The following is a 26,498-nucleotide window of genomic DNA, read 5'->3' as shown; positions in this document are numbered from 1 at the left end:
ACATACCCTCTGAATTTGCACGAAAGCCACAATCACTCTCTGAACTGGATCGCTGGAAAGCTACTGAGTTTAGGCAGTTTCTTCTGTACACTGGTCCAGTAGTACTGAAGGATATTCTTCCAACACCACTTTACAACAACTTACAATCACTGTCGGTTAGTATCTATCTGATGCTTTCCCCAACCACCTGTGCTCATTACTGTGACTATGCTGATAACCTGGTAAGGTACTTCCTTGAACAGTTCAAACAACACCTTAGCAACCGCCTAGCAACACCTTAGCAACCACCTAGCAACACCTTAGCAGCCACCTAGGAACACCTTAGCAAGCGTCTATCAACACCTTAGCAACCACCTTAGTAACTGCCTAGCAACACCTTAGCAACCGCTAAGGTGTTGCTAGACGGTTGCTAAGGTGTTCCAACGTGGTCGCTAAGGTGTTGCTAGGTGGTTGTTAAGGCATCGCTACGCTTTCTCAAAAGAAAATATTTTTTTTTACCCAAACATGTAAAAAGTAATTGCAAAGATGGCAAAAGCATCTTGCTATATTAAAGTTATTGCAAGACAGAGAGGAGGGTTTTGAAAAGAAAGGAGGAGGATTTAGAGCGGGGATAGCAGAGGTAGAGGGGCGGGGTACGTAGCTGTTGGATCTTGGGGTTTGTAGTTTTTTGTCAGAGGAGGGGATTAAGAAGGGACAGGAAGTGGTCGTGTGCAGATTTGAACAGCAGACCGTGCAGGAAAGATTACAGCATCCTAAAAAAACTCAGTTGTAAACATCTGTATCCAAGGCCCCCCAGTAGAGACATTCCTTCCACTGAGTAACGCGAATAGCGCATTTTGCAAAAAAATTATTTGTGGTAAGTGTGAAAAATGTGTTCCCCCATAGCCTCTTATAAGGAAGGACTGAACAGATGGTTTCTGTATAATGTGCGAATGCTGTGTGAAATTCAGCTAATGAAAGTGTGTGGGTTGGGAGCTAACGGGTGATTTAAGTGTAATAGTGAATTCACAGCAATCCACCTGTTCTTCTGCCAAGGGAGGTGCTATGGGTAAAAGAAGTGTAGAAAGGTCAATGTCAGCACCTGATAGGATGAGGTTCTTGATGGCGTTGGAGATCAGGGGTGGTTCCAGGACTGGAGCATTATGCGGAATGAGAAGGGGTGTGGCTGTGGTAAGGGTGAAGGGGGCCGTGCGGAAGAAATGTGAGTGGGGAGGGTAGACTGTTGGGGAGGGTTAGTAATGGAGTTGGGTGCTTGGTGAAGAGATATAGAGGACAAAAAGGTAGGGAAACTGGAAGAGGGGAAATGTGTAGGGAGAGGAAGAGCATTAGGATTTGTAGAGAAAAGACTGGGTAAAAATAAGCTGGGTTAATGAGTGAGGGTGGTTGGAAGGGAGAGAGAATTGAGAAGGATTGAGAGTGGAAGGGGTGGCTGGATAAGTAGGGCTGGAATGTGGAGCTGGAGGCCAAGGGAGGGGGGTGGGAAGTCCAATAGTGACATCATGATCCAGTGGATTGTCCATGTTTTGGAATGTCAAGGTAGATGCAGTTTGTCCAGTTCCGTGGGATTGCTTTTTATTGCCTTTCTTAGTTGCTTTATTTGATGGTCCAGGGAGATTTTGTTTATACGAACGGTTCTGCTGTCCTGAGTGGGCAGAGTTGGTGATGAGATGGATTCATAGTTTTAGTAGTTCCGTTCTGTTTAATTGTTGATATCAAAAATTCAATTGTTGATTTCAACAACTAAATTGCTACTAGTAAAAATTGGTTTGTCCTCCACACACTTCTCCACTGTTAAATCCTCTCTTCCCTCACACTCACAGTTCTCACTTCTTGATGTAAATAGTGCAGCAGAAACACTCTGTTCCATGTTTACTTTGTTTACTCATCTGCTTACATCATCTTCCCTGCAACTCCACACATTCAATACAATTTCGCAATCCAGCTGGGATCGTACACCATTACCCCATGTAGTTCAGTAAGAAATCTTAGGGTGATTCTGGATGATCAGTTGTCCTCCAAAGAGGACATTGCTAACACAGCTCCATCATGCAGAGATGCACAGATCTGACGGTTATTTCAGCTGAGTGTGACATTGCAGGGTAAGTAACAGCATCTGTATGACTGAAACCATGGTGCTTGACTGAAAAAAGGTGGCCATCTCCAGTTCGTAGGAGAGTCCTTACCCCGAATGGAGTATCTGCGTTTTTTTTCATGAGGAATGGAATGTGATATTAAAAGATGGATCAGTGCAGCAGCAGCATTAATGCAGTTGATGTGATTGTTGGGGTGAAGGAGCTGAGAAGAAGGCAATGTTCTTAATTTACCGCTCAATCAAGATTCCTACTTACACCTATGATTATGACTGAAAGGACAAGGTCTCAGATACAACCAGAAGCATTTTACAAAGTGTTATGACCCGCTTGTTTGAGTAACAACATAAAAGAGAGAAGAGCCCACAAAATAGCCTGAATGCAAATTATTTATTAAAAAATGTAACTCATAGAACAATCAATCAAAGCAACCAACAAATGTCTAGGGGTAATTAATAATGAAGCTAAAAAACTTAGGGTATAAATCACAACAACACTTTAACTACATGATATAAGTAATGCAAAACAAAACCATGAGGATAAAGAGTTAATGAGATGGCAGGTCTTGACATGAGGACTCCCGAGTAGCCACAGGGTCCTGGGGTAGCAAGCACAACAACTTTTATATACCCACTGATGAGCAATGCCAGCATCCAATCAGGATTTACCACATACTCCAATCTGGATTTCTCATTCAGGGAGTCAGACAGAGAACATAATCTAAAACAACACTAGCTATATGAACACAGTGGAAAGTAGAGTACAGATGTATCCGCACCTGTATAATCACTTGCAAAGAGATTTTAAGCCGCAGAGGTACTGTTTGCCAGATGTTTATGAAAATGTTCTTCTTTCAGCTGCCACCATTGTTTACAGTAAACGCAACACATTTACAACCCCACCCACTGCAGTGTATGAGAGTTGGAAAACAGTAAACTGTCACTCAGCCTTTTCAAACATTATTCAAACATGAAACATTCTGTGCACAGAGAAAATGTTTTGCTGCATTTATGTCATGTGTGCAACTTTTTTCCATGCGTTTCTTTAGCTGCGCCGAATGAGCGAAACTCTGTAGACACTGATCAGATCTGTACGGTTTCTCTCCAGTGTGAATCGTCTGGTGCAGTTTAAATTTTAGAGCTGTAATAAAAGTCTTCTCACACTCAAGCACATACTCTTTCACACCAGTGTGGATCTTCATGTGTTCATTAAGGTTTGCTGATTGGTTGAAACTCTTCCCACAATGAGTGCATGTGAATGGTTTCTCTCCAGTGTGGGTCTTCATGTGTTTATTAAGGTCTGAGGAGTTGCTGAAACTAATCCCACACCGAAGCTGCGGTCACACTAGAGTTTGAGCATGCAACATTCAGTTGTGCAGAGCTGCGAAAAGGGGCAGGATTAACCAAGATTATTAGACATTAAAAAGGTGAGCGATTGGTCCATATTTTACATTTCTGTCCAGAGAGGTCATGTGTTGATCTTTGATTGGTCTTACACAGTCAAGTGATGTGATTTTGCAGGTCAGAGTTCACCAAGCTTGAACTTTGCAAGGCAGTGAACTACGAAACTTGACGCACTAACGTTTCTGGTTTGATGCATTCGAGTGTGTATAAATGGAAGTCTAAATGTAATCGCGGCTTAATTTGTGGTTTCTTTCCAGTGTGGATCCTCATATGTAGATTAAGGGATGATGCCTGGATGAAACTATTGCCACACTGAGTGCATGTGAATGGTTTCTTTCCAGTGTGGATCCTCATGTGTTTATTAAGGTGTGATGAGCAGTTAAAACTCTTTCCACACTGAGTGCATGTAAATGGTTTCTCTCCAGTGTGAATCCTCATGTGCTGATTAAGGTTTGATGATTGGCTGAAACTCTTCCCACACTGAGTGCATGTGAATGGTTTCTCCCCAGTGTGGATCCTCATGTGTTTATTAAGGTGTGATGGGCAGATAAAACTCTTCCCACACTGAGTGCATGTGAATAGTTTCTCTCCAGTGTGAATCATCATGTGTAGATTAAAGGATGATAATTGGCTGAAACTCTTCCCACACTGAGTGCATGTAAATGTTTTTTCTCTGGTGTGGATCCTGATGTGTTTATTAAGGTTTGATGAGCTGCTAAAACTCTTCCCACACAGAGTGCATGTGAATGGTTTCTCTCCACTGTGGATCCTCATGTGCTGATTAAGGTTTGATGATTGGTTGAAACTCTTCCCACACTGAGTGCATGTGAATGGTTTTTCTCCAGTGTGGATCCTCATGTGTTTATTAAGGTGTGATGAGCAGTTAAAACTCTTCCCACACTGAGTGCATGTGAATGTTTTTTCTTCAGTGTGGATCCTCATGTGAATCTTAAGTTTGCTTTTGTTTCCAAAACTCTTTCCACACTGAGTGCAGGTGAAACGATTCTTGTCTCTCCTTTTCAAAATACCATCAGTCTGTAAATGAGTTTTTTCCTCAATTTTGACATGATGTTCCTCCTCTTTACTCCCCTCATTCTCTTCAATAAAGTCTGAAATAAATAAATAAATAAAACATTAGTTTTCATGAAGTCTTAAAAACTCTCATCAAAAGCTGAAAAGTGAAAAGACACTGGAAACATTGGCTACACACTGAAATTTTGATGCAAATTAAATGTAAAATAAATCAGATCATATTGTGTTTGGTCCATTAACGTGTATACATTTAAGCAGATTCAATTCAATTAATCTTTACCTAGTGCTTTTGCAATGTAAATTGTGTCAAAGCCGCTTAACATAGAAGTTATAGTAAATTGAAACTGTGTCAGTCCAGTTTTCAGCATTTCTTACATAGTTGATCATAAAAATAATTTTGGTCATATTGATAAGACAGATATTAGAAAGCTGTAAATGGCCTGTTTTTATTCATATATATTCCTAATCCCAACAAAATGTTTTTCTAAACTTTGTAAAGCAGACAGGGAATACTTGTTTATTCTGTGCCTGACGGGTAAACGCATAAGAAAAAAAGTTCTGGGGTAACAGCCGAGAATATTTGCCTAACAGACATGAGACACATCTGTACAGCATCTGCATAAAGGCTGAAATTTGCACCTTTCCCCTTGTGTGCTGTTGGGTCATTTTTCATCCATTCTGGGGTGATTTTGAGGCTTAATTTGACCAAAACTTTTTCTGTGTTTCAGCAAACAGACTGATATTTGAGGACATCTTATTTTGACATATTCTGGGAAAATGCTTCGTAAAAAAAGAAAAAAACAATACACTCAGGACAAATTTACTCCCTTTTCGTTATATTCATGGCTGTTTTTTTCTCCATTGGCCTCTATTATAACAAAAAATTTTGACTGCAAAGCCATGACAGCATATAATCATGCATTTATGATTGTTGGGGTTTTCTGTGATGACATTTAAAAAGGAAATCGGTGGGAGTGTAAAGAAAGAGGAGGGTTCAAGAGGGCAGCATTATGTGGTGTGCGCAAGAAAGAGAAGTTGACTGAACTGTTGCAGTGTGGGGAAACGAGTAGAGAAACCAGATCGAGACAAGCAGTGTAAACTTAATGACTCGCTGTGAGAAACAAAAAGCAAAAAGTATGTATCGAAGCAACAGAGCAAAGACCGCTGTCTTGTTACTGAAGTGCTCGTGATGTCTGTAAATGAGTGCGTTACCAAAAACTTCAGTGCAGTGTGTCCTGAACAAAATCAATTTATCGATTTATCTCGCTGGCATGGAGTCAGCTGCCGAAAGCCTTTATCCGGCAGTCGACGGTGTCAGAGTTTCCTGTTAGGCACCCGTGACTGCTACTCACCGGCTGAGTTCGTCGACGCCCTCAACCTTTACATCCACACCTCCACATTCACCATTCCCCTCTCATTTCCCTTCACGTTTTTTTGGCCCACTTTCTCTTTTTATTTCTCGTTTTGTTTTCTCCCTGTACTTATATTATCATCATTATTATTTTTCCCCATATTCAAAAATCATTTGCATTTTTTTTCTTTACTTTCATTTGAGTTATAAGTGCTGAGGGTTTTGTGTTTCATTGTGATTATTGTTATATTGTTTGTTTTGGACTTCTGGTTGGAGCGGCGCCATGTAAAGACGCAAACTGTTGAGGTCCTCACGTAAAACCTGAAAGTTCGTTTAATATTGCTCTTATCCTAAATTAAACCTAACCTATACTGGAAAATAAGCGTTTATCCACGTGACGGAATTTGTAGCTGGCCTCTTGAAAGACACCGTGAACCTCGAGAAGACTCCACTTTTTGACCAGGCACACAGCACTCTCAGCAGCAAACCAGTGGACGACAAGGAACCGCCACTAGTCTTCGTGATTAAATGACACTACTTTTCCGAAATATGATATTTTGAAAAAGCCATAAAATTGAAGAAAATAACGACAGTACACTGAGCTGTCAAAGACAATACAACTGTTAATGTCACTCGCGGTTATGTTTTAAATGACCACCATAGCATGTTTGTTGTTATTCCTAGTTCTCAAGTATATTTAGTCAATAATGAGGTAGCTTTGTAGTGAAACATCAAGAGGTGTTCAAATTGTTTTGTTTTATATGTGAGGTCCCACAAATGTCAGCTGGTTAAGAGTGGGAGTAGCTGGAAGTGTGTGCAAGTTTACATGCAAGGTTTCAATATTGTGTTGTTTTGTGTTTATAAGTGTATGTGGACCTTTGGAACTTTTAATAAAAACTGATCAGCGGAACGCAAGTGTCTTGGAGGAGTGTAATTAACAATCAGTTGGGACCATGTAGGGCTTTATACACAAAGAAAAGGATTTTAAATTGGATTCTTTGTATCACCGGTAGCCAATGTAGAGCCTCAGAATAGGAGTGATGTGTGCATATTTTGGGCTTTTTGTTAAGAATCTAGCTGCTGCATTTTGCACTAACTATAGCCAAGCAATCTGAGACTTAGGCAGGCCAAAATAGAGCGAGTTGCAATAGTCCAACCGGGAGGTTATAAGTGCGTGTATGGCAATTTCTAGAGAGTGTGAAGGATTTCATTTTTGCAAGAAGGTGGAGTTGGTAGACACTATTTCCCACCACTTTTGAGATATGTTTATCAAATTTTAAGTTTTGGTCTAATGTTATGCCCAGGTTACGTACCTGGGGTGATTTGAACTCCTCCAAGTTACCCAGCCTGGGGCGTTTACAGTCAGACAAATCATTGGGCCCAAATAAAATAACTTCTGTTTTCTCCACATTTAGAAATAAAAAGTTCTCAGAAAGCCATGCTTTTACCTCCTCCACGCATAGTAAAAGGGAGTTCACAACAGAGGACTCATTTTCCTTTTTCAGTGACATAGATTTGTGTATCGTCTGCATAAAAAAAAAAAATGCAGGTCATGTTTTCTGAAAATAGAACCTAGAGGGAGCATATAAAGAGAGAACAGTGAAGGTGCTAGAATTGAGCCTTGAGGAAGACCACAAGTTAACGGTGCCGTGGAGGAGGAAAAGTTACCAATTTTGACAAAAAATTTCCTGTTGGAGATGTACGATTTAAACCATTTCAGCACTGTACCCTTCAGCCCAACCCAGGATTCTAGCTGAGATAATAACACAGAGTGGTCAATAGTATCTAAGGCTGTGGATAAATCTAGCAAAATTAAGGCCACATGATTAATAGTATCAGTGAGTAGATAGATGTCATTCAAAACTCTTAATAGAGCGGATTCAGTGCTATGGGCCGGCCTAAAGCCAGATTGAAAAGGCTCAGCGATATCATTCTGGGATAGAAATCTTTGTAATTGATTAAAGTACAATTTTTTTCTAAAACAGAAAACAGAGCAGATCTGAAAAGTTGAAGAGACATGGTAAGTCTGTCCTTTTTTCCATTTATGTTCAGCCTGTCTATATTTTTGTTTTAAAGTGCGTGTCTCTAACGTTTTCCAAGGTTCAGATTTTATTTTTTGTCTGCATAATTTCAGGGGTGCAGATTTGATAGCCGCTATTTGGCAGACCGAGTGCAGCAGATCAAGATGTTGTTCAGCATCCAGTTCTGATGAAGGGTCATTTAGGCACGATTTGACGTAGAAATCGGTAAAGCACTGGTTAAAATCCGAGCTAAAATTGGATGTGTAGATTGTTGACAGCATGGTAGGCGTATTAGGGCAATATGCAATCTTCGTGAGGGATGGCGTAAATAGAATAGGTATGTGATCGGAAATCAAAAATTGGGAGAGTACAATGTCAGAAAGCTCAATGCTAAAAGATAAAAGGAGATCCAGTGTGTGTCCAGGCGTGTGCCGTGTGATCCAACAGGTTGATGAAATCTTGAGCAAAAGAGTTTGATTGACAGCAAATGTGAATATTAAGATCGCCTACTAGTATGAAACGGTTGTCAGAAATTGTCATGTTGCCGATCAGTTCAATGAAGTGCTTGATGAAATCTTTTGTGGAGTGAGGTGGGCGATAGATCATGTCTATGCATAGAGGGCTGTTCCAGTCTAAATTAAGTAGTTGGACTTCAAAGCTATTAAAGCTTAAATCTGGAAGTAGCCATCTTGCCATGTCAAATTTTTATTTTAAAGTTAAAATCTACTATTGTATATTTACAGGAGTCACATCTGTTGAAAAAAGACTATTCTAAGCTTAATAGATGAGGCTATACACAAATATATTATTCTAACTTCAATAACAAATGTAGGGGAATTGCTGTACTCATACATAAGAATGTACAGTTTGTTATGGAGTCAAAAGTGTTGGATAAAAATGGCAGATACATATTAATCCAAGGTTAACTTTTTAACACGTCTGTGGTCCTGGCCAATGTGTATGCCCCTAATTGGGACAATGTACAATTTTTCAGAGATTTATTTTCAATTTTGCCTAGTCTCGACAAACACAATTTTATTGTAGGAGGCGATATAAATTGTGTTTTGCACCCAATTTTGGACCGCTCTAGCTCTTCGAGTAATACATTAAGTCAGCCAGCACAATGCATCAACTCCTTCCTTCAGACATATGGTGTAAATGACCCCTGGAGATTTAAAGATCCATCTTCCAAGCAATTTTCCTTCTATTCACCTGTGCATCAAACCTATTCCAAGACTGACCATTTTCTCCTGGACAAGCAGTTACTTCCCTTAATGTCAGAAGTAGAGTAAGGTAGTATTGATAATTCAGACCATTGTTCAGTCTCACTAAAGCTATGCTTTCCAGGCAATGTAATCCTCAAACGTACATGGCGGTTTAACTCAAGACTCTTGGCAGACGACGATTTCGTAAAATTTATTGATGCTCAAATTGATTTCTTCCTTGAGACAAACGAATCCCCAGAGATAGGTTATAGCATCCTATGGGATACTCAGAAACATATATAAGTGGACAGATTATTTCATATTAAGCTAGTGCAAATAAAAGAATGTCAAAACGGCTTACAGAGATTATGAATAAAATTAATACAATTGATGAGCTACACTCTACCTAAGAGTTCCATTAGAAAAGACTTCTGCACGAGCAATATGACTCCTTGACAGATGAAAATGCAGAGGATCTCCACATAAGATCACGCCAGATTCACTGTGAACTTGGTGAACGAGCTGGCAGGGTATTGTGTTACTTGAAAAACTCCTCAGCAGCTGGTTTTATAGCAGCAGTTAGTAAGGATGATGCCGTATTATTACTGATTAACAGGAAATTAATGATCAATTTAAAAACTTCAATAAAACTCTACAGCTCTGAGGTAAACGAAATAATTATTTCGAATTACCATCCCTCTTTGATTCAGATCAGTTGGCATTAGAAGGAAATATAACACCTTCTGAAATTGAAAATGCTATCAAAAAACTGAAAACTGGAAAAGCACCAGGCCCTGATGGCTTCCCGTCTGAGTTTTATTAGAAGTTAACTGCCAAGCTAACACCCCTGTTGTGCAAGGTATTTGCTGAAGGTCTTGTCTCGGAATCACTCACCCCCTCCATGACATCGGCTGTTATAACACTACTTTTTAAATAGGATAAGGATCCACTTAAATGTGAATCTTATCATCCGGTCAGCTTATGGCCTGTTTCCACTGAGTGGTACGGTTGGCCGTTTCCTCTGTCAATAACCATACCGAACCAAACTGTACCGTACCACTTTTTCGGCACCCTTTCGAAAGGGTACCAAAAACAAGAAAGGGTACCAAAAGGTGGAGCTACACGCGCAGCTGAACGCTGATTGGTTACAGAGATACGTCACGAGCTCGTGGAGCTAGACAGAATGTAAAAAAAGGATCAGCCATGTTCTAATAAACAGCTGAGAAATTACATGGATATACTATATGCATATAATAACGAGCCATGGATGACCCGAGCTCAAACAAACCTTGTCGTTGTCTTGACAAAGCCGAACGAGACATGACGCCGTGGTCAACCCTTCCTTTATCTATTGACTAGGATGATTAATTCCAATAAAATGACAATACTACCAAGATTTCTGTTTCTATTTCAGACCGTGCCTGATTTTATGCCCAAGTCATTTTTGAAGGAGTTGAATATTTGTATTTCTACATTTCTCTGGGATAAGAAAATTCCTCACATATGAAAGGAATTCTTGAAAATAAAAAAAGGAAGAGGGTGGATTGGCAATGCAAAATTTCTTATGCTATTATATTCTGGTTATCCAACATCTGTCATGATGAGGCCACTTTGGTTACTGATGGAACAGCACACGTCTAATTGAGTGTCTTTATGCTCACTGCTTTGTGCCCCGATTCTAGGGAGTAAACAATATTTTACGAATAACCCAGTTATATTAATGAATCACTCAGAATATGGTCACAATTCAGACTTCATTTTAATAATAAACAAGTATTGCCTTCTGCTCCCATTTTGTTAAATCCGTTATTCCCTCCCTCTCTAATGGATTCAGCATTCCAATGATGGTCTAGGAAGGGTGTTAACTGTGTTAAAGACCAGAAATAATAAACGGCTACTTGCTCTACAAACAAGAAAAACAAGAAAGTTAGAAATATGGCCTTGCAACAGGCGACACGGTGGCGCATTAGATAATGCTGTTGCCTCACAGCAAGAAGATTGCTGGTTCGAGCCTTGGATGGGTCAGTTGGCGATCGCGTGGGTTTCCTCCGGGTGCACCAGTTTTCCCCACAGTCTAAAGCAAATGAATTGGGTAAAGCTAAATTATCTGTAGTGTATGAATGTGAATAAGTGTGTATGGATGCTTCCCAGAGATGGGATAATATGTTGGATAAGTTGGCAGTTCATTCCGCTGTGGCGACCCCAGAATATTAAGGGGGCTAAGCCGAAAAGCAAATTAGTGAATGTATGACCTTGCAACATCAAGCAGCATTAGGCATGGGCCAGTATAAGTTTCAGCTGGTATGATAACCTTGAATAAAAATATCACGCTTTCACTGTACTGTGATTACTGCTCTAAAAAAAAAAAAAAAAAAAAAAAAAAATATATATATATATATATATATATATATATATATATATATATATATATATATATAAATGTCTGGGTGAAAAACAAAAAACTTTTTCCCCTTTGAACTTTAGGACCATTATGACTGAAATTTTGGACTCATAAAGGGCTAAAGACAAAGGAATTTTTCAATTGGCCTAGATGGAAAAGATTTTTAATTGACCGATCAAAAATATATTATAATTTAATTAATTTAATTATACAATAATAAAAAAATATAGAGATACTTCTTAGCAAAAGATTTTAAATTGTGTGTAATAACAAGCAAGCTTTACTTTACCCACTAAATCTATGCACAACAATCTGTCCAGGTCGATGTCCTCAGCAGTAAATACATGGAGCACGTTTAAACATGTTATTGTAAGGAAATTTGGAATTTAACACATTTTAAGACCCAGTAATTAGCCCTGGTAATTAGTTATTATAATAATGATGTAATTCTAGATACTATCTGTGAGAACTAGTAACAACTACTAGAAACAAGTTTAAACCCATAAAGAAGTTGGAATTGTGATTATTGTGACATATGCAAATGGAAAGTACTAAGCCAACACTATCACTGTAATAGCAGACATTCTTTATGAGAATACTGTAGGTCAAACATCCTCAGCTCAGTTAAACTTTTTAAATTTATTGTTTTTATTTATTTTATATAGCGCTAGTGCTCAAGGATGCTTTATAAACAGTAGAGGAACAAGAAAAGCAATAACCTTAAGAAGGTAGAGAAAATGGGAGACTAATAATACATAAAATAATGACAAAAAAACATGAGAACAAGTGATGAAACAAACTCATTCCTGTCTTTCAATTAGTGTTTATGTGCATTTAGGAGAACTAGGCAGCACAATCAGGGCTGGATAAATTTAATTTAGTATTCTTATTATTAAAATATATCTGAATGAGGATCAAATGACTGAGTTGGTCTTTGAGAATGAAAATCAACCTGTTTGTTTCTGCAGATCTTCCTGTTTGACTGTGAATGTTTCTTCAATCTTCACATCTTCACTCTCCTCTTTAATAAACACCATCTTTATAACAGTTTGGAGATCAGTCGCTTCAGCAGGAATTTTTCTCTGTGACACTTTATCCTGTTTAAAATGAACAAAACAATAAAAATGTCCTGTTTAAAATAAATAAAACAATGAACAGAAACAAAATAACTTCCCTTCAACTCTTGCTTCAACAGTTTCTTTATATGAGAGTCACTACCAAAAAGAAATGAGATAAAAGAGTAAGTCCGAGCAAGAAACAATAGCCACAAATGAGCTGATTAAAACTAGTTCTCAATTTCATAGAGATAGGTTGGTTTTATATTCGCACATTCTGACTTTCCCCTTAATAATATAATTTCATAAAAAGTAATTTTTGCAAACTCTAAATAGCGAAATCATATAAGCAGCCAATGACTATTAAAGTACAACATTGTTCACAGTCATATAAACAGTGTTAATGTTGTTTAGAAGTCACACTTGTATGCTAATAAATCTGATCGAATATTTAAAGTAACATGGTAAACAATATAGACTTCTTAATGAACGAATGTGCGAATATAAAACCAACTTTACCTCTATCTCCATTTCCATATGTTGATATATACTTAGAATGGAATTATGCTATTTAATAAATTAAACCTTCATTAAAACACTTATTGCACACTTTACTGTTACTTCACTTAAACTTTCTTCAGGTATGTTCTTAATTGTTTTGTTTGTTTTATTTATATTATTGTCTGCTTATAGCACTTTTTTGCCCAAGACAAATTTCCTCTCGGGAACAAAAGGTTTATCTTATCTTTATTTAAACAATAGACCTCATTACTGTGAGTTAAATAGTAATGCGTAGAATAAAGGGTTAAAATAATATTGTCAACAGCAGGTACATAATTTAGCACTGAATGAAAAAAAACTGAAACTTTAATCAATTGGTTTATATAAGTGTAAACGCTTTAAAACAAACCTTTCTCCAGTTGAATCACGGCACGAGAGCGGCGCAGGCTTATGGCGTCACAAGCCACGCTCAAATAAAAGTCTTTTTTTTTAACCTTTTTTTTGCCACTTACTTCTTCTTCTTCTTCTTCTTATAATTTTACGGCGGTTGGCATCCAGCGTTTTGGTGCATTACCGCCACCTTCAGCTCCGGAGTGTGGACCAGAGGTTAGGTTTACAGACTAATCATTCCCCCCACTTCCCTCTTTCCCACCCCTTCTCATACACACACATACATACTTACATACACACCTCTCCCCTACTCCCATGTTATAATAATATCCATAATACTCTCATACTACTATTTACACTAATACCATAATAATAATAACCACCACATTGCTCTTACCCCTACTTTTACTTCCACTACTTGGTTATATTTAACTTTATTCCCTTTACCTTATAACTTAAATTATTATATCCTATCATAAACACCTGTTTCTCTCAGATACTTTATAAGTATTCTAGTCTGAATCCTGTCTTTTGTATTTAGTAAACCTTTTAATGTTATTTCCTGAATCCCTATTTCCCTTAGATCTTTTCTCATTTCCTCCCTCTGCTTTTCATATCTTTTGCATTTTAGTATCACATGTTCAACTGACTCTTCTTCACTACATCCCTCACATAATCAAGTTTCATGTTTTTGTATCAATTTAAGTGTTTTATTTAATAAACAATGACCCAATCTTAATCTTGTTATCACTATTTCGTCTCGCCTATTACCTCTACTGACTCTTTTGTGTTTAACAGCCTTTTGAACTGCATACAAATGCCTTCCTTTCTTTTCTCTGTCCCACTTCTCTTGCCACTTTTTATTTATTCTTACCCATATTAGACTTTTCACTTCTGCTTTACTAACCCTTATTTGCATTTCTACAGTTTCTTTTGTTTTTGCCACTTACTCTTAGTCATGACTTATTATATATAGGTTTTCTCTGCGTTTGGACACTTTACCCAGTAAAAAATTAACAAAGCAATACAAATGACCTGTTTAAAATGAATAAAACAGTGAATGAACAGAAACAAAATAACTTCTCTTTATATGAGAGTAATTAACAAAAATAAATTCGGTAAGTCAGAGCAAGAAACAATAGCCACAAATGAGCTAATTAAAACTAGTACTCCATTTCTTATACATACTTAGAATAAAGTGAAATCATCCTATTTAATAAATTAAACCTTTGTCTTAAAATATTTACATTAAAGGTTTGTCATGACTGCAACAGTAAATGGAAAAAAAAGCTAACCAAGAAATACTTTTATTTTGACGCGGCGTGTGACGTCACCAGACGGCGCCGCTTCAGCGCTGTGATTCAACTGGAGAAAGGTTTGTTTTAAAACGTTTACAGATATAAGCCTATTTAAAGTTAAAGTTCTAAAGTTTTAGTTTTTTTATACGATGTTAAATTATGTTCCTGCTGTTGGACATATTATTTTAACCCTTTATACAACGTAGTACTATTTTATTCTCAGTATTTACAGGCAATTGTTTGAATAAAGTAGGTTAACAGAAAAGTGTGTAATAAGTATTAATGAAACCTTTTACCTGATTTATTTTTGTTTATTACTTTCATATAAAGAAACTGTTGAAGCAAGTGTTGAAGAAAAATTATTTTGTTTCTGTTTATTGTTTTATTTATTTTAAACAGGACATTTTTATTGTTTTGTTCATTTTAAACAGGATAAAGTGTCTAAACACAGAAAAAAACTCCTGCTGAAGCGACTGATCTCCACACTGTTATAAAGATGGCGTTTATTAAAGAGGAGAGTGAAGATGTGAAGATTGAAGACACATTCACAGTCAAACAGGAAGATCTGCAGGAACAAACAGGTTGGTTTTCACTCTCAAACACCAACTCAGTCATTTGATCCTCATTCAGATATATTTTAATTATAAGAATACTAAATATAATCCATCTTGCAGCCCCGAGTGTGCTGCCTAGTTCTCCTGAAGCATATAAGCACTCATTGAAAGACAGGAATGAGTTTCTTTCTTGTTGCTTGTCCCCAGGTCTTTTGTCATTATTTTATGTATTATTAGTCTCCTACCTTCTTAATTAGTTAGTTATTGCTTTTCTTGTACCCCCACTGTTTGTAAAGAGTTCTTGAGCACTGGTGCTATATAAAATATATAAAAACATTAAATTAAAAAGTATTCTCATAGAAGATATCTGCTATTACAGTGATAGTGTTGGCTTAGTACTTTTCATTGTTTCTAGTTCTCACAGATAGTATCCGAGTTAGAATTACAATATCAGTATAATAACTAATTACCAGGGTTACTTTGTATAAACAAGGATTTCCGCGAGTAAAAAAAAAAATTGTAAATTCCAAAATCAAAATTGTAGGCTTTAAAAAGTCCTAAATTTACTGAAATACTGTGTTGTATGTCTTGAATCTTTTTTAAACAAATCTTCATTTTCCTTTGTTCATGTTTTGCTTCGTAATCTGGCCAAAACCCATACAATTACCAACAATTTATCTCAATAAAACTTTCAACTTTTGTTCAAAAAGGTAATTTTAACTCTATTTATCATAATGGTTTTGTTATTTTTCTTAAAATAACATTTGTTTAAACGTGCTCCATGTATTTACTGCTGAGAACATCGACCTGGACAGATTGTTGTGCATAAATTTAGTTTATTATAGTTTTTAAAACGTTGAAAATATTTGTTCTTTTTTATTTTATTTTAAAGACAAAGGTGTGTGAATACAAGTAATTTAGTTTATTATATTTTTTAAAACATTTAAAATATGTTCATTTTTTATTTATTTTTTCAAAGTTTATGTTGGAAAAAAATTGTGTGGATACAAGTAAAGCTTGCTTGTTTTTACACAATATTTAAAATATTTTGCTAAGAAATATCTAAAATATTGTAATTTTTTATTATTCATTTATTATTTTATTATTAAATGTATTAAATATAATATTTTTTTGATAAGGCAAATAAAAATCTTTTTCATCTGGGCCATTTGAAAAACTCCTTAGCCTTTAGCCCTTCATGAGTTTAAATTTTCATTCATAATAGTCTTAAAAATGTCTTTAATAGTCTTAAATTTAACTTGGTGACACCTGTAGAAACCCTGGTTTAAAGTATGTCAGAAAATGTTGTTTCTCCTAATTTAAAGTTTGCTGATTGAAATGGACACTAAAGTAATTACTTATTATAAAACATTGTACAGTATTCTAAACTATATGATGTTGTTGTGGGACGACGTGAGACAAAAACAAATTATAGTGGAACAATAACGTTTAGCATTGCACTGACTACAACTGGCCAACAAACTAGTCTAAAAATGACTTTTGCTGTTAGAAATGGATTACAGCATGCTGATGATATGCAAACATTTGAGTGTAAGGTTTTTATGTTTTACGTTTTTCAGGACAACAGTATCTCCAGCAGAAAATATATCCATAGATGCCGTTTTAAATCGTAAAGAAATCTGTGCTTTTGTAACTTATGAAGAAAGCAGAAGTCAATGATTAATCAGAATAATCTTGCCTGACATGTTTACTGCTTCAAAATACTTTAAAAGTTTCTCAAATAAAAATTTTTAGTTCAAAGGGAATTTTTGGGTTTTTTTTTTTTTTTTTTTTTTTCCCAGACATTTAAAAAATGTGGCACGCAGAGGGGATAAGGCTTTTTGTTGGTCGCAAGACCAATACAATAACTGGCACACTAAAGCCAAATTAACACAAACTATTGCAATTAGAGCTCTACTAAGCCACCCAGTACATTTGCTGGGACATAAAATACAGGTTCATACCTCTAGCAAAGACAATGAGACGTGGATATAGAAAAATAGGGTTTCTTTTATTACAATTCAATTATCTTTGGACCACAAATATTAAAAGACAGGCACATGCACTCTTTTTAAAAAGGCACTAGTGGAGGCAATTACAAAAAAAAAAAAAATCCTCATCCAACCAGAGGAGCTGGGGCTCACCACAGTCGGGCAGGCTAGGCACTGGGCCCAAAAATGACCCACAGATTCACACGTGCACACTTTGATTTAAAACACCACACAGTGAACTTCAATGCACACAAGTGGGCAAAAGACTAATTAATAGAAAAAGACTCACGCCACACAGTGGCCCGACTGCCTGTACTAGACACCCCCAGCTCCTAGTGAAAGAAAAAAAACCACAATTAGAAAAAATAGAAAAAAAATTAATAAAATACAACAAGCACATATATTAAATGAGCTCACAGAAGCATCAAAATGAGAGACTACCTGAGAGTGGCTACCGGCCACTCAGGGGGGCACGGAGGTGACAGGCCCCAGCTAATCATACAGTGTAAAGCACAAGGTCGCAATGTTAAAACAGGACAAAGCACCACAAATGCAGCAATTGAAGCAAAGCAGTCCTCGAGACCACACACTTATTTTATGTTTCCTATTTTTGTAAATATGCAAAAGAAACAAAGATCAAAGAAAACAAATATGCAAAACGCAAAACACTGATACAAAAGCAGCAAAAAAAATAAAGAAACAACTCAAAAAAAAACAAATATAACAAAACAAAACTAGAAACAACAGAACTAGAAACATAACTACTGAAAACAAAACACAAAACAAAACTAGAAACAAAACAGCAGCATCCAGCATGTCAAGAGCAGGAGACGCTCAAGTCGCAGTGCAACGTATGATAAAACAGAGCACAATCAACCGACATACCTTCCAAATACAGTTGATTACAGGGGTTTCACATACCTCTACACGAGATGCCAGTCATCCCTCCGGCAGAGCAAGGCATCCATACTAAAAACTAGCTAAAATATATAAAAATCAGTTTCTATTTCTAGTTGTTCGATATGCACAAAATGTATGAGCAGTATCGCTCTACTTACCGACCGGGAAGACAGCAGTCACGGGAGCACGCAGAAATGTCAACAAACATTACGAGGGAAAGTTCAGCAACATGAAACTCCATTTCATAAAGCTTACGATGCCCCACAGCAGCCACTCTACAGTGCAACAGCAGCCGAACAGACACCAGCCTCCCAGAGCAAAAAACTAAATTAAAACCAAAACACACTTTAAAACGAAAGCGAAAAGGGCTTAAACAGCCGCTACATACCAGACGCATGGCAGCTACACACACACCACATCGAGTCAGCTGGACGATGGCGTGATATTTTTATTCAAGGTTATCATACCGTCAGAATCTTATACTGGCCCATGCTTAATGCTGCTTGATGTTGCAAAGTCATATTTTCTCATTTTATTATTTTTCTTTGTATGTATGGTCATGAACACACTTGTTTGTAGAGCAAATAGCCGTTTCAAGAATTCACACTTAGCTGATAATCTATCAAAGCTTGTTTGGCATGCTGTCCCGGGAGATAGCCCCGAGCTTAATGGATCCTCGAGCCTGGGGCTTCCCCCTGTTCGCAGAGCTAGAGGGGAGCCTGAGCTCGGTGGATCTCAGAACTCCCCGACTGCGATAGCTAAGGGAACACCTGAGAAGGGGGCTAAAGCGTCCTGATTCTTAAGCATGATGTATATCTTTAGACGGTGGGAGGAAACTGGAGAGCTCGGGGAAAACCCACGCGGGCACGTGGAGAACATACAAACTCCTTACAGAAACGCCAACCGGCTAAGCGAAACTAGGCAGGTGGTGTTCTTGCTGTGAGGCTCTCATTGCTAATCACTGGGCCACCGTGCCGCCCGATAAAGGTCAAGGAGGAGAATTGGGGAGGAAGGGGGATTTCTTTCAAACGAAGATAAGGTGGACTGAAAACTTCTTTATAGTAGCTTAGGGCTCATATGATTGGAAGATAATGATTAGCTAATACAAGACCGGCCGTGATAAATCATAAGCACGTGATCCTCTCGAAATTAGTTTATAAACAAACTTCACTTATTATTCCTGGTTATTTCTCCAATAGGAAACTGAAGTTTTAAAACAATAGCATATGAGATCAGGGGCCTGTTTCAGTAAGGAGGTTCAACCAACTCGGAGTTTAAACTTGAACTCAGAGTTGATTTACAGAGAGACTAAAAACTCAAGTTTTCTTTTTCAAAATAGTTAATCTGAGTTGGGTCAATCTTTGCCTAGACCAACTCAGAGTTAAGCGTGCATACCATGAATATAAAAAAGGCATTATCAATGGAGCGCAGATATTACAAGTGACCATATCAACATCTGAAAAAAGAGATCAGCATTTCTTTCTCCAGCTGAACATGATGTGCTCATGCAAAATTATAGCAAATATGACCATATATTTAAAAAGCAACAACACTGCATCAGGAAACAAAAACAGTTAGCGTGGGAAAACATAGCTGCTAAAGTTAATGCGTAATTATACATTTAAAGTATTTAAATATTTAAGTATAATAAAATAAGTAATGTAATGTGTGATCATTAAATTTTTTACCCATGTTCCCACTTTTAAACACGTCGATCAGTTTTAATAGATTTAAAAGCGCACTTGTCTGCCTCTATTATTGATCAAGTGGTAGAGGTTGATATGACATTTAGAATATAAGCAGAACTAAAAAAATGTTTTAGAACGAATAATAATCCTATTAATCCAGTAACAGTACATGTCAAAGGACAGTGAATTTAAGCAAAACATTTATTTTAAAAGGACAAGCCATTCTCGTACGTGACTTACATTTGTTCTTTGTGTGACTAATGTAGGCAATAGCTGTGTTTCCATCCAAAAATATTAATTAAATTTATGTGCAAAACTGGAATATCACATAAAATATATGCAAATAAATCAGCGTTTCCATGCTACGAATCAAAGATAACAAAATCATCACTTCCTAATTAACTGGCACCAAATATCAACAGTAAAAACGGAATTTACTGCAGTAGAAGAAGCTGCGTCAATCTTTCCTTTATTTAATAAATGTACTCGCGCCTTGAAGACAATGCTGACACACAATGAACACGTGGGGGTGTTTGAAGCCATGAGACGCTGAGAACAGACGCTCTTGACACTCTGGAGGTCATTAATAATATACATTAATACTGAAAAGGTTAAGGTGTTTTAGAATGACCAAAATACTACCTCTCTTTCAGAAACAGGCTTGACTTACCCTGATTTCTCCAGTTTGACAAACCTGCCATTTTGAAACGGAAAACCCAGAGGTTTTTCTTATTTCAGGGTTAAAATACTCTGAGTTTTCAATTAACCTCCTTTCTGAAATGGGGCCCTGATCACTGCTATGACATGATTGAAAATTGTCTCTTTGTACTCTGTTTATCCAGAGAGCTGATGCTGAGTAGTTTTAGGGCTTTTCACACTTCAAATTGTTAACCTTGGGTCATTCTAACAATGGATAAACAGAATCCTGGGTTATCTGTAATCATGTTCCACACTGCTCATGCTATACCTGGGGTTAAAATATAAACCGGGGAGTTCATTAACAGAAGTTTCACATTTGCAAACCCCGGGTTAACATTATTATTTGTATATTTACGTTGCCACTCTCCCTAATTGGACAAACAGCAGGAAACCTTTTTAGATAGCATTTCTACATTTTGTCAGGTATATAAAATGTCATCATGTAGGTCTTCAGCTAAGCCTCAGAACATGCACAAAGGCAATAAAACAAAGACAAAAATACAAATGAATGAAAACAAGTAACAAAGTATGTCATCTCGCCATCTCCTCATCACTCCAGGTAAAGCAAACGTTGCATTAAGCATTTGCGTAAATTCATTCATTCATTTTCTTTCGGCTCAGTCCCTTTATTTATCAGGGGTCGCCGCAGCGGAATGAACCACCAACTTATCCAGCATATGCTTTAAACAGCGCATGCCCTTCCAGCTGCAACCCAGTACTGAGAACATTTGAATAAGTTATGTACAATAATGCTAACTTAAAAATATTAGCGTCAATTATGCGCACTTGCTGTCAACATGCAGGATTTGTCTCAATCGTGTCTTTCAAGCAAGTTCAAAATGTTTAAATGGAGTGGAAGTTACGCATGAATGAACACGGTTAATCTAGAGCGAGTACATTTGATCGTTTGCATTTAAAGCCACAGGCACAAAAAGAGCTATAGAGAAATATTCTGCAAGGTATTTGATCTTATTTTGAGCCAAAACCTTTAACATCTTGTAAAAAGGTTCATAATAAGAACCCTTTAAACGGGATTGTTGATGCAAAAATGAAAATAGCCTCACCATTTACTCTCCCTCGTGTGGGTTTTAAACCTTCATGAGTTTCTTGATCCTTTTGAACTCAAAAGAAGATGAAAACGCAGAGATTGACTTACTTTGTGTTCCAGAAAAAAGGAAAAGTTCAAAACTGCATAACACAGAGTAAATGGTAAGGTCATTTTTATTTGTGGGTGAAACATCCATTTCATGCTTGTTCCTTTGGGCCTTCATACTAAAGTTCACTTTTTTTTTTAGACTTGGTGGTGCTGAAAGAAGAGACTGATCAAATGGAGGAGAAACAGCAGTTAGAGAAACCTCAAGAGATAATGACTAATGAAAAACCCACACTGACTAAAAAGACTTCACGTGGAAGACCTCGGAAACCCAAAACTGGATGTCATTTCAGCTGTAAACAGTGTGGGAAAAATTTCAGTCAAAAGTCAAACCTTGATGTTCACATGAGAGTTCACACTAAAGAGAAACCTTACACCTGTGAACACTGTGGAAAGAGTTTTGGTTATATACAAGGCTTTAGAACCCACATGAGAGTTCACACTGGAGAGAGACCGTACACATGCCAACAGTGTGGAAAAAGCTTCTTTCATGCAGGAAGCCTTGTGGTGCACATGAGAATTCACACAGGGGAGAAGCCTTTCAGCTGTAAACAGTGTAGAAAGAGTTTCAGCCAAAAGCAGAACCTTGACGTTCACATGAAAGTTCACACTATGGAGAAACCTTACACCTGCGAACACTGTGGAAAGAGTTTTGGTTATATACAAGGCTTTAAAACCCACATGAGAATTCACACTGGAGAGAGACCGTACACATGCCAACAGTGTGGACAAACCTTCTATCATGCAGGAAACTTTGCAGTGCACAGAAGAATTCATACTGGAGAGAGGCCGTACACATGCCAACATTGTGGACAAACCTTCTATCATGCAGGAAACTTTGCAGCGCACATGAGAACTCACACTGGGGAAAAGCCTTACTCTTGCCCTCAGTGTGGAAAGAGATTTAAGCGAAATGGCACCCTTGAAGTCCACATGAGAACTCACACTGGAGAGAGAATTTTTACTTGCACACAGTGTGGGAAAAGTTTTTCTCAAAAACAAGACCTTGAGATCCACATGAGGATTCACACTGGAGAGAAACCTTACACATGCAGAGTGTGGTAAAAGTTTCATATGTAAAAACGCACTTGATTACCACATGAGAACTCACACCGGAGAGAAGCCGTTTGCATGTGTTCAGTGTGGAAAGAGCTTCACAACCAAAGCTAGCCTCAAGAACCACATGAATGGTCACACTGGAACCATAGTGTTCACATGTGATCAGTGTGGAAAGAGTCTCACACTCAAAGACTCCATTAAGCAACAATTGAAGACTCACTCAGGAGAGAATCATTTTAGATGCAGTGAGTGTGGAAAAGACTTTAAACATAAAAGACACTCTCAACACTCACATGAAGCTTCACAATGGAGAGCAGAGTCTACACAAAATGGGTATATTGAAAACGGCAGCTTTTTCATGTAGTTTGGCTGTTCATTGACGTGAAGTTTGTTTATAAATTACTTTCAAGAGGATCACATGCTTATGATTGTCCACAACAGGTCCTGCATTAGCTAAGACGATTCACCAATCAGATGATTCCTAACTCACTATAAATAACCAGAGTTTCTTACCTCGGTTATCTTTGTCTTGAGAAATTCCCCTGCCACCCTTACTCTCCCTCCTTCTAGATTGGGCCACACGGTGACCCCGTCGTTAGCAAAGTTGCCTCAAAGCAAGAATGTTACAGGTTAAAGTTTGCTGAACCGGTGGACATTTTGTGTGGAGTTTGCTCGTTCACTCTGTGCTCACATAGGTTTTCCCCAGGTTCCTCCCACAGTCCAACCTAAGTAAACTGAACATTCTACATTGGCACCATAGTCGAGCTCTTAGTAAGCCATATAGCTCTCTTTAGCCATCTCTATATCTGTCAGTAGAACAGAAACGAGTCGGGGGAGTTTATCAAGAATTACCTGAGCTCAAACTCCCCTCATGCCCTGCTTACGAAAGGGAGCCCAGGGCTCGTGGATCTTATGAGCTTAGGGCTCTCCCCCGGGACAGCTTTCCCTCCTTTAAATCTCTCAAATTATTATATGCAATCTCCTCAGTTATTGGACTTTTTAACTGACAAGGGGAAAACGTCAAAAACATATACACTATGACTTAAGCTCCTACTGTTGACTGTTGTGTTTAAGGATAGTGTAATGCAATATTAAAATTCATGATTTAATAATGAATATAGAGAATTCTAGATGTTTCAGAGAGCAGGTCGACAGACACACACACACATAGATTGCTGTGATAAAGCAGGCTAAACAACCAAACATGTAGCAATTAAACATGTTATATGTTAAATAAATTCTGAAAAATGTTTTTGATAGGCTAAAAATGATCATGTATTAGCTATCTACCACTAACAAGTAGTCTTATATGCAAATATGTGTTATTCAAAACATTTGTTTATAGATATTAAAAAATACTAATGTCCATATTGGCTCTGTTCAGGATCCCTTGTCTGTCCGACACAGTGCTCAAGCTAAAGTGAATAACCTCTAATATAGTTCTTTGTGTGTGATGACACACAATTACAGTGATGTTGCTTTGTGTTTTCTGAAAGAATGAATAATTTGTTCCAGACCATCCCATCCTCATGTGCAAAATAAGGCTTTTGAGATAAGAATAAAAATGCATAAAGATGCACTTTATACAAAAATAAATACATTTTTATGACTATTTTTTAAATGTATAAACATCTTTCTCAACTACAGTAATGTACTTTTTAGCATGATTTCAAAACTTTTGTGGTGTTACATCATTACTTTCAGACCTGACCTAAATGCAAATGAAACAGAGGAAGCGAGTTTAGGAAGAAATAGTCTTGTTATTCAAAAGTAAAATAATTTTGTTTAAACTGTTAAGTTTTAAGTAATAGAATTTTCATTTGTTTTACCTTAAAAGAGTATAAAGGGGAGGTATATTTAAAATATAAACTAAAGGGTTTTACAGGTAAACTGATATGTTGTCTGTATGTTGTGTTATACCCAGCCTGATCTCACGAGAAAATGCAAGTATTTTACATTTTGCCAGTTTAGTGGCTAATTCGTACGAAATTGTACGATTTTAAAAAGGAGGCGTGGCACCTAACCCCACCCCTAAACCCAACCGTCATTGGGGGATGAGCAAATCGTACTAAATTGTACGAATTAGATCGTACAAATTCATACAAATTAGCCACTAAATCAAAAAGTTACGAATTGCTGTGAGATTGGCCCATAAAAAAATGCAAAGCAAAAATGCAAATAATTTATACAGGCACAATATAAACAAACAAATAAAATTTAGTAATGTTTAACTTAATTTGTTTGTTTAAATTCAGCCCACACAATTTGTTTGCAACCAATTTTTGTAAATCCAATAAATAATTTTTTTTCAGTGTAGTAGCCTACTCACTCCATCTTGAATTCTCCACAAAAAACATTTGACACAATATATGGAGGTTGTGTTGTTAAAAGGGCACCTAATTTACCCCTTTTTTCAGATTTAATACAAGTCTTTTGCGTCTCTAGAATGTGTATATAAAGTTTCAGATCAAAATACACATTAGATTTTTCATTATACCTTTTACAAGATGCTGTTTTATACTGATTTCCAGCAGGGGGTGGTTTTGTCGTACTGCGCCTTTAAGACGAATCTTTCCCGCCCACTATTTCTACATGCCTCCTCCCTCAGTTGCGTCAGACAACAGACAGACTTAAGCCTGATTTATACTTCTGCGTCAGGTGACCGGCGTAACCCACGGCGCAGGCAACGCGCGTGGCTGTGCATTTATACTTCTGCGCGCTGTCTCTGCCGGTCTGCAATAACACTTCCGAAACGCTAGTTGGCAGTGAGGTGTAAATGTTCCTCTGTGTCAAGTTTCTTCGCTACTTTTTTGCATTTCCTGAACACTTCCGGGATGTACAAGTGGCTCAAACTCGCTCATTTTGAGGCAGGAACCGGCGGACGTGCAACAACTTTAACTATGAGGTAAACACAAAACAAAACTTTCCATCCGGAGCTCCTTCACTGGACTCCACACTTGTAAACAATCGCTCGCGCGGCGTCGCGCCATTCGCGCGCCTCTCGGTCCCGCCCAGACTCGTCAGCGCTACCAAGCCGACCAATCACAGAGCTTATGCTACGCGTCGTTGCGACGTGTAGTTACATTTTTTGAGAGGTGCACGTCAGTGACGGCGATGGCCACGTCGAAGGGCTATGCGTCAGCGCCGTAGCATACGCCGGTGTTTGACGCAGAAGTATAAATCAGGCTTTACAGGAAGAAGGTCTCACGTAGCGTTTGTGAGATACTACAGTAAGAACTAACCTTTACTAATCAGTATTGTGAAGTTGCATTGATGAGTCACACACAATATCGTTACAAAGTAACGCGTGCGCCTGCGCACGCACGCACACACACACACACACACACACACACACACACACACACACAAGCAGGCAGACAGACAGAGCGCGCTTAGTTTAGTTAAGGCTAACCTCCACTGCTGCATCTGTTATGCTTATGTACAAAATAAACCTGATTTAACTTCCACAAACCGGGATTGAAGCGTCTTCTTTTATAATTGTTCTGACACGCGGCTGTGCTGATGAAGTAAAGCTGAAGTAAATCGCTGTAATTAATTACACACATACTCTGTTTTAAAACACTTTAAACATGTGAAACTTACTCTTAATCACATTTGATGATGATTGCTGATCCTAGCGAACAGAACAGACCTTTTATTCCCGGTTGCTTTGCGTATGTCTGTCTGGTTTTGTTGACATATACACG

At 37.6% G+C, this 26,498-nt stretch overlaps 1 protein-coding gene, 1 long non-coding RNA gene and 1 pseudogene across 5 annotated transcripts in view; 2 read left to right on the top strand and 1 right to left on the bottom strand.

Moving 5' to 3' along the window:
- Positions 1–2,461: 2,461 nt before the first annotated feature.
- Positions 2,462–26,498, bottom strand: part of LOC137491346 (uncharacterized) — a 45,537-nt gene continuing 21,500 nt past the window's right edge. The window contains exons 1-3 of one of the 3 annotated variants that reach the window (XM_088650650.1): positions 13,469–13,519; positions 12,456–12,600; positions 2,462–4,602 (exon numbers count right to left, since the gene is read on the bottom strand). In XM_088650650.1, the coding sequence (XP_088506776.1) occupies positions 3,650–4,602; positions 12,456–12,540 (1,038 nt within the window). In that variant the 5' untranslated portion in view covers positions 12,541–12,600; positions 13,469–13,519 and the 3' untranslated portion in view covers positions 2,462–3,649. Of the gene's footprint in view, positions 4,603–12,455; positions 13,520–26,498 lie in introns of those variants that run through there. The other 2 variants (XM_088650649.1, XM_087250374.1) reach the window with 2 other exon arrangements.
- LOC148682368 (uncharacterized) lies at positions 6,003–11,488 on the top strand. Its single transcript, XR_015942987.1, has 2 exons — positions 6,003–7,600; positions 7,953–11,488. It is a non-coding gene; the product is annotated as an uncharacterized LOC148682368 (long non-coding RNA).
- LOC101883505 (uncharacterized) lies at positions 14,789–25,113 on the top strand (annotated as a pseudogene). Its single transcript, XR_015484106.2, has 3 exons — positions 14,789–14,824; positions 15,179–15,328; positions 21,875–25,113. The product of XR_015484106.2 is annotated as an uncharacterized LOC101883505 (transcript).

This window comes from Danio rerio, chromosome 4 (genome assembly GCF_052040795.2).
Source record: "Danio rerio strain M-AB ecotype USA chromosome 4, GRCz13ab, whole genome shotgun sequence".
NCBI classification, from domain to species: domain Eukaryota; kingdom Metazoa; phylum Chordata; class Actinopteri; order Cypriniformes; family Danionidae; genus Danio; species Danio rerio.
Note: the sequence above shows the minus strand (reverse complement) of the source record. Positions and strands in the feature narration are given on the sequence as shown.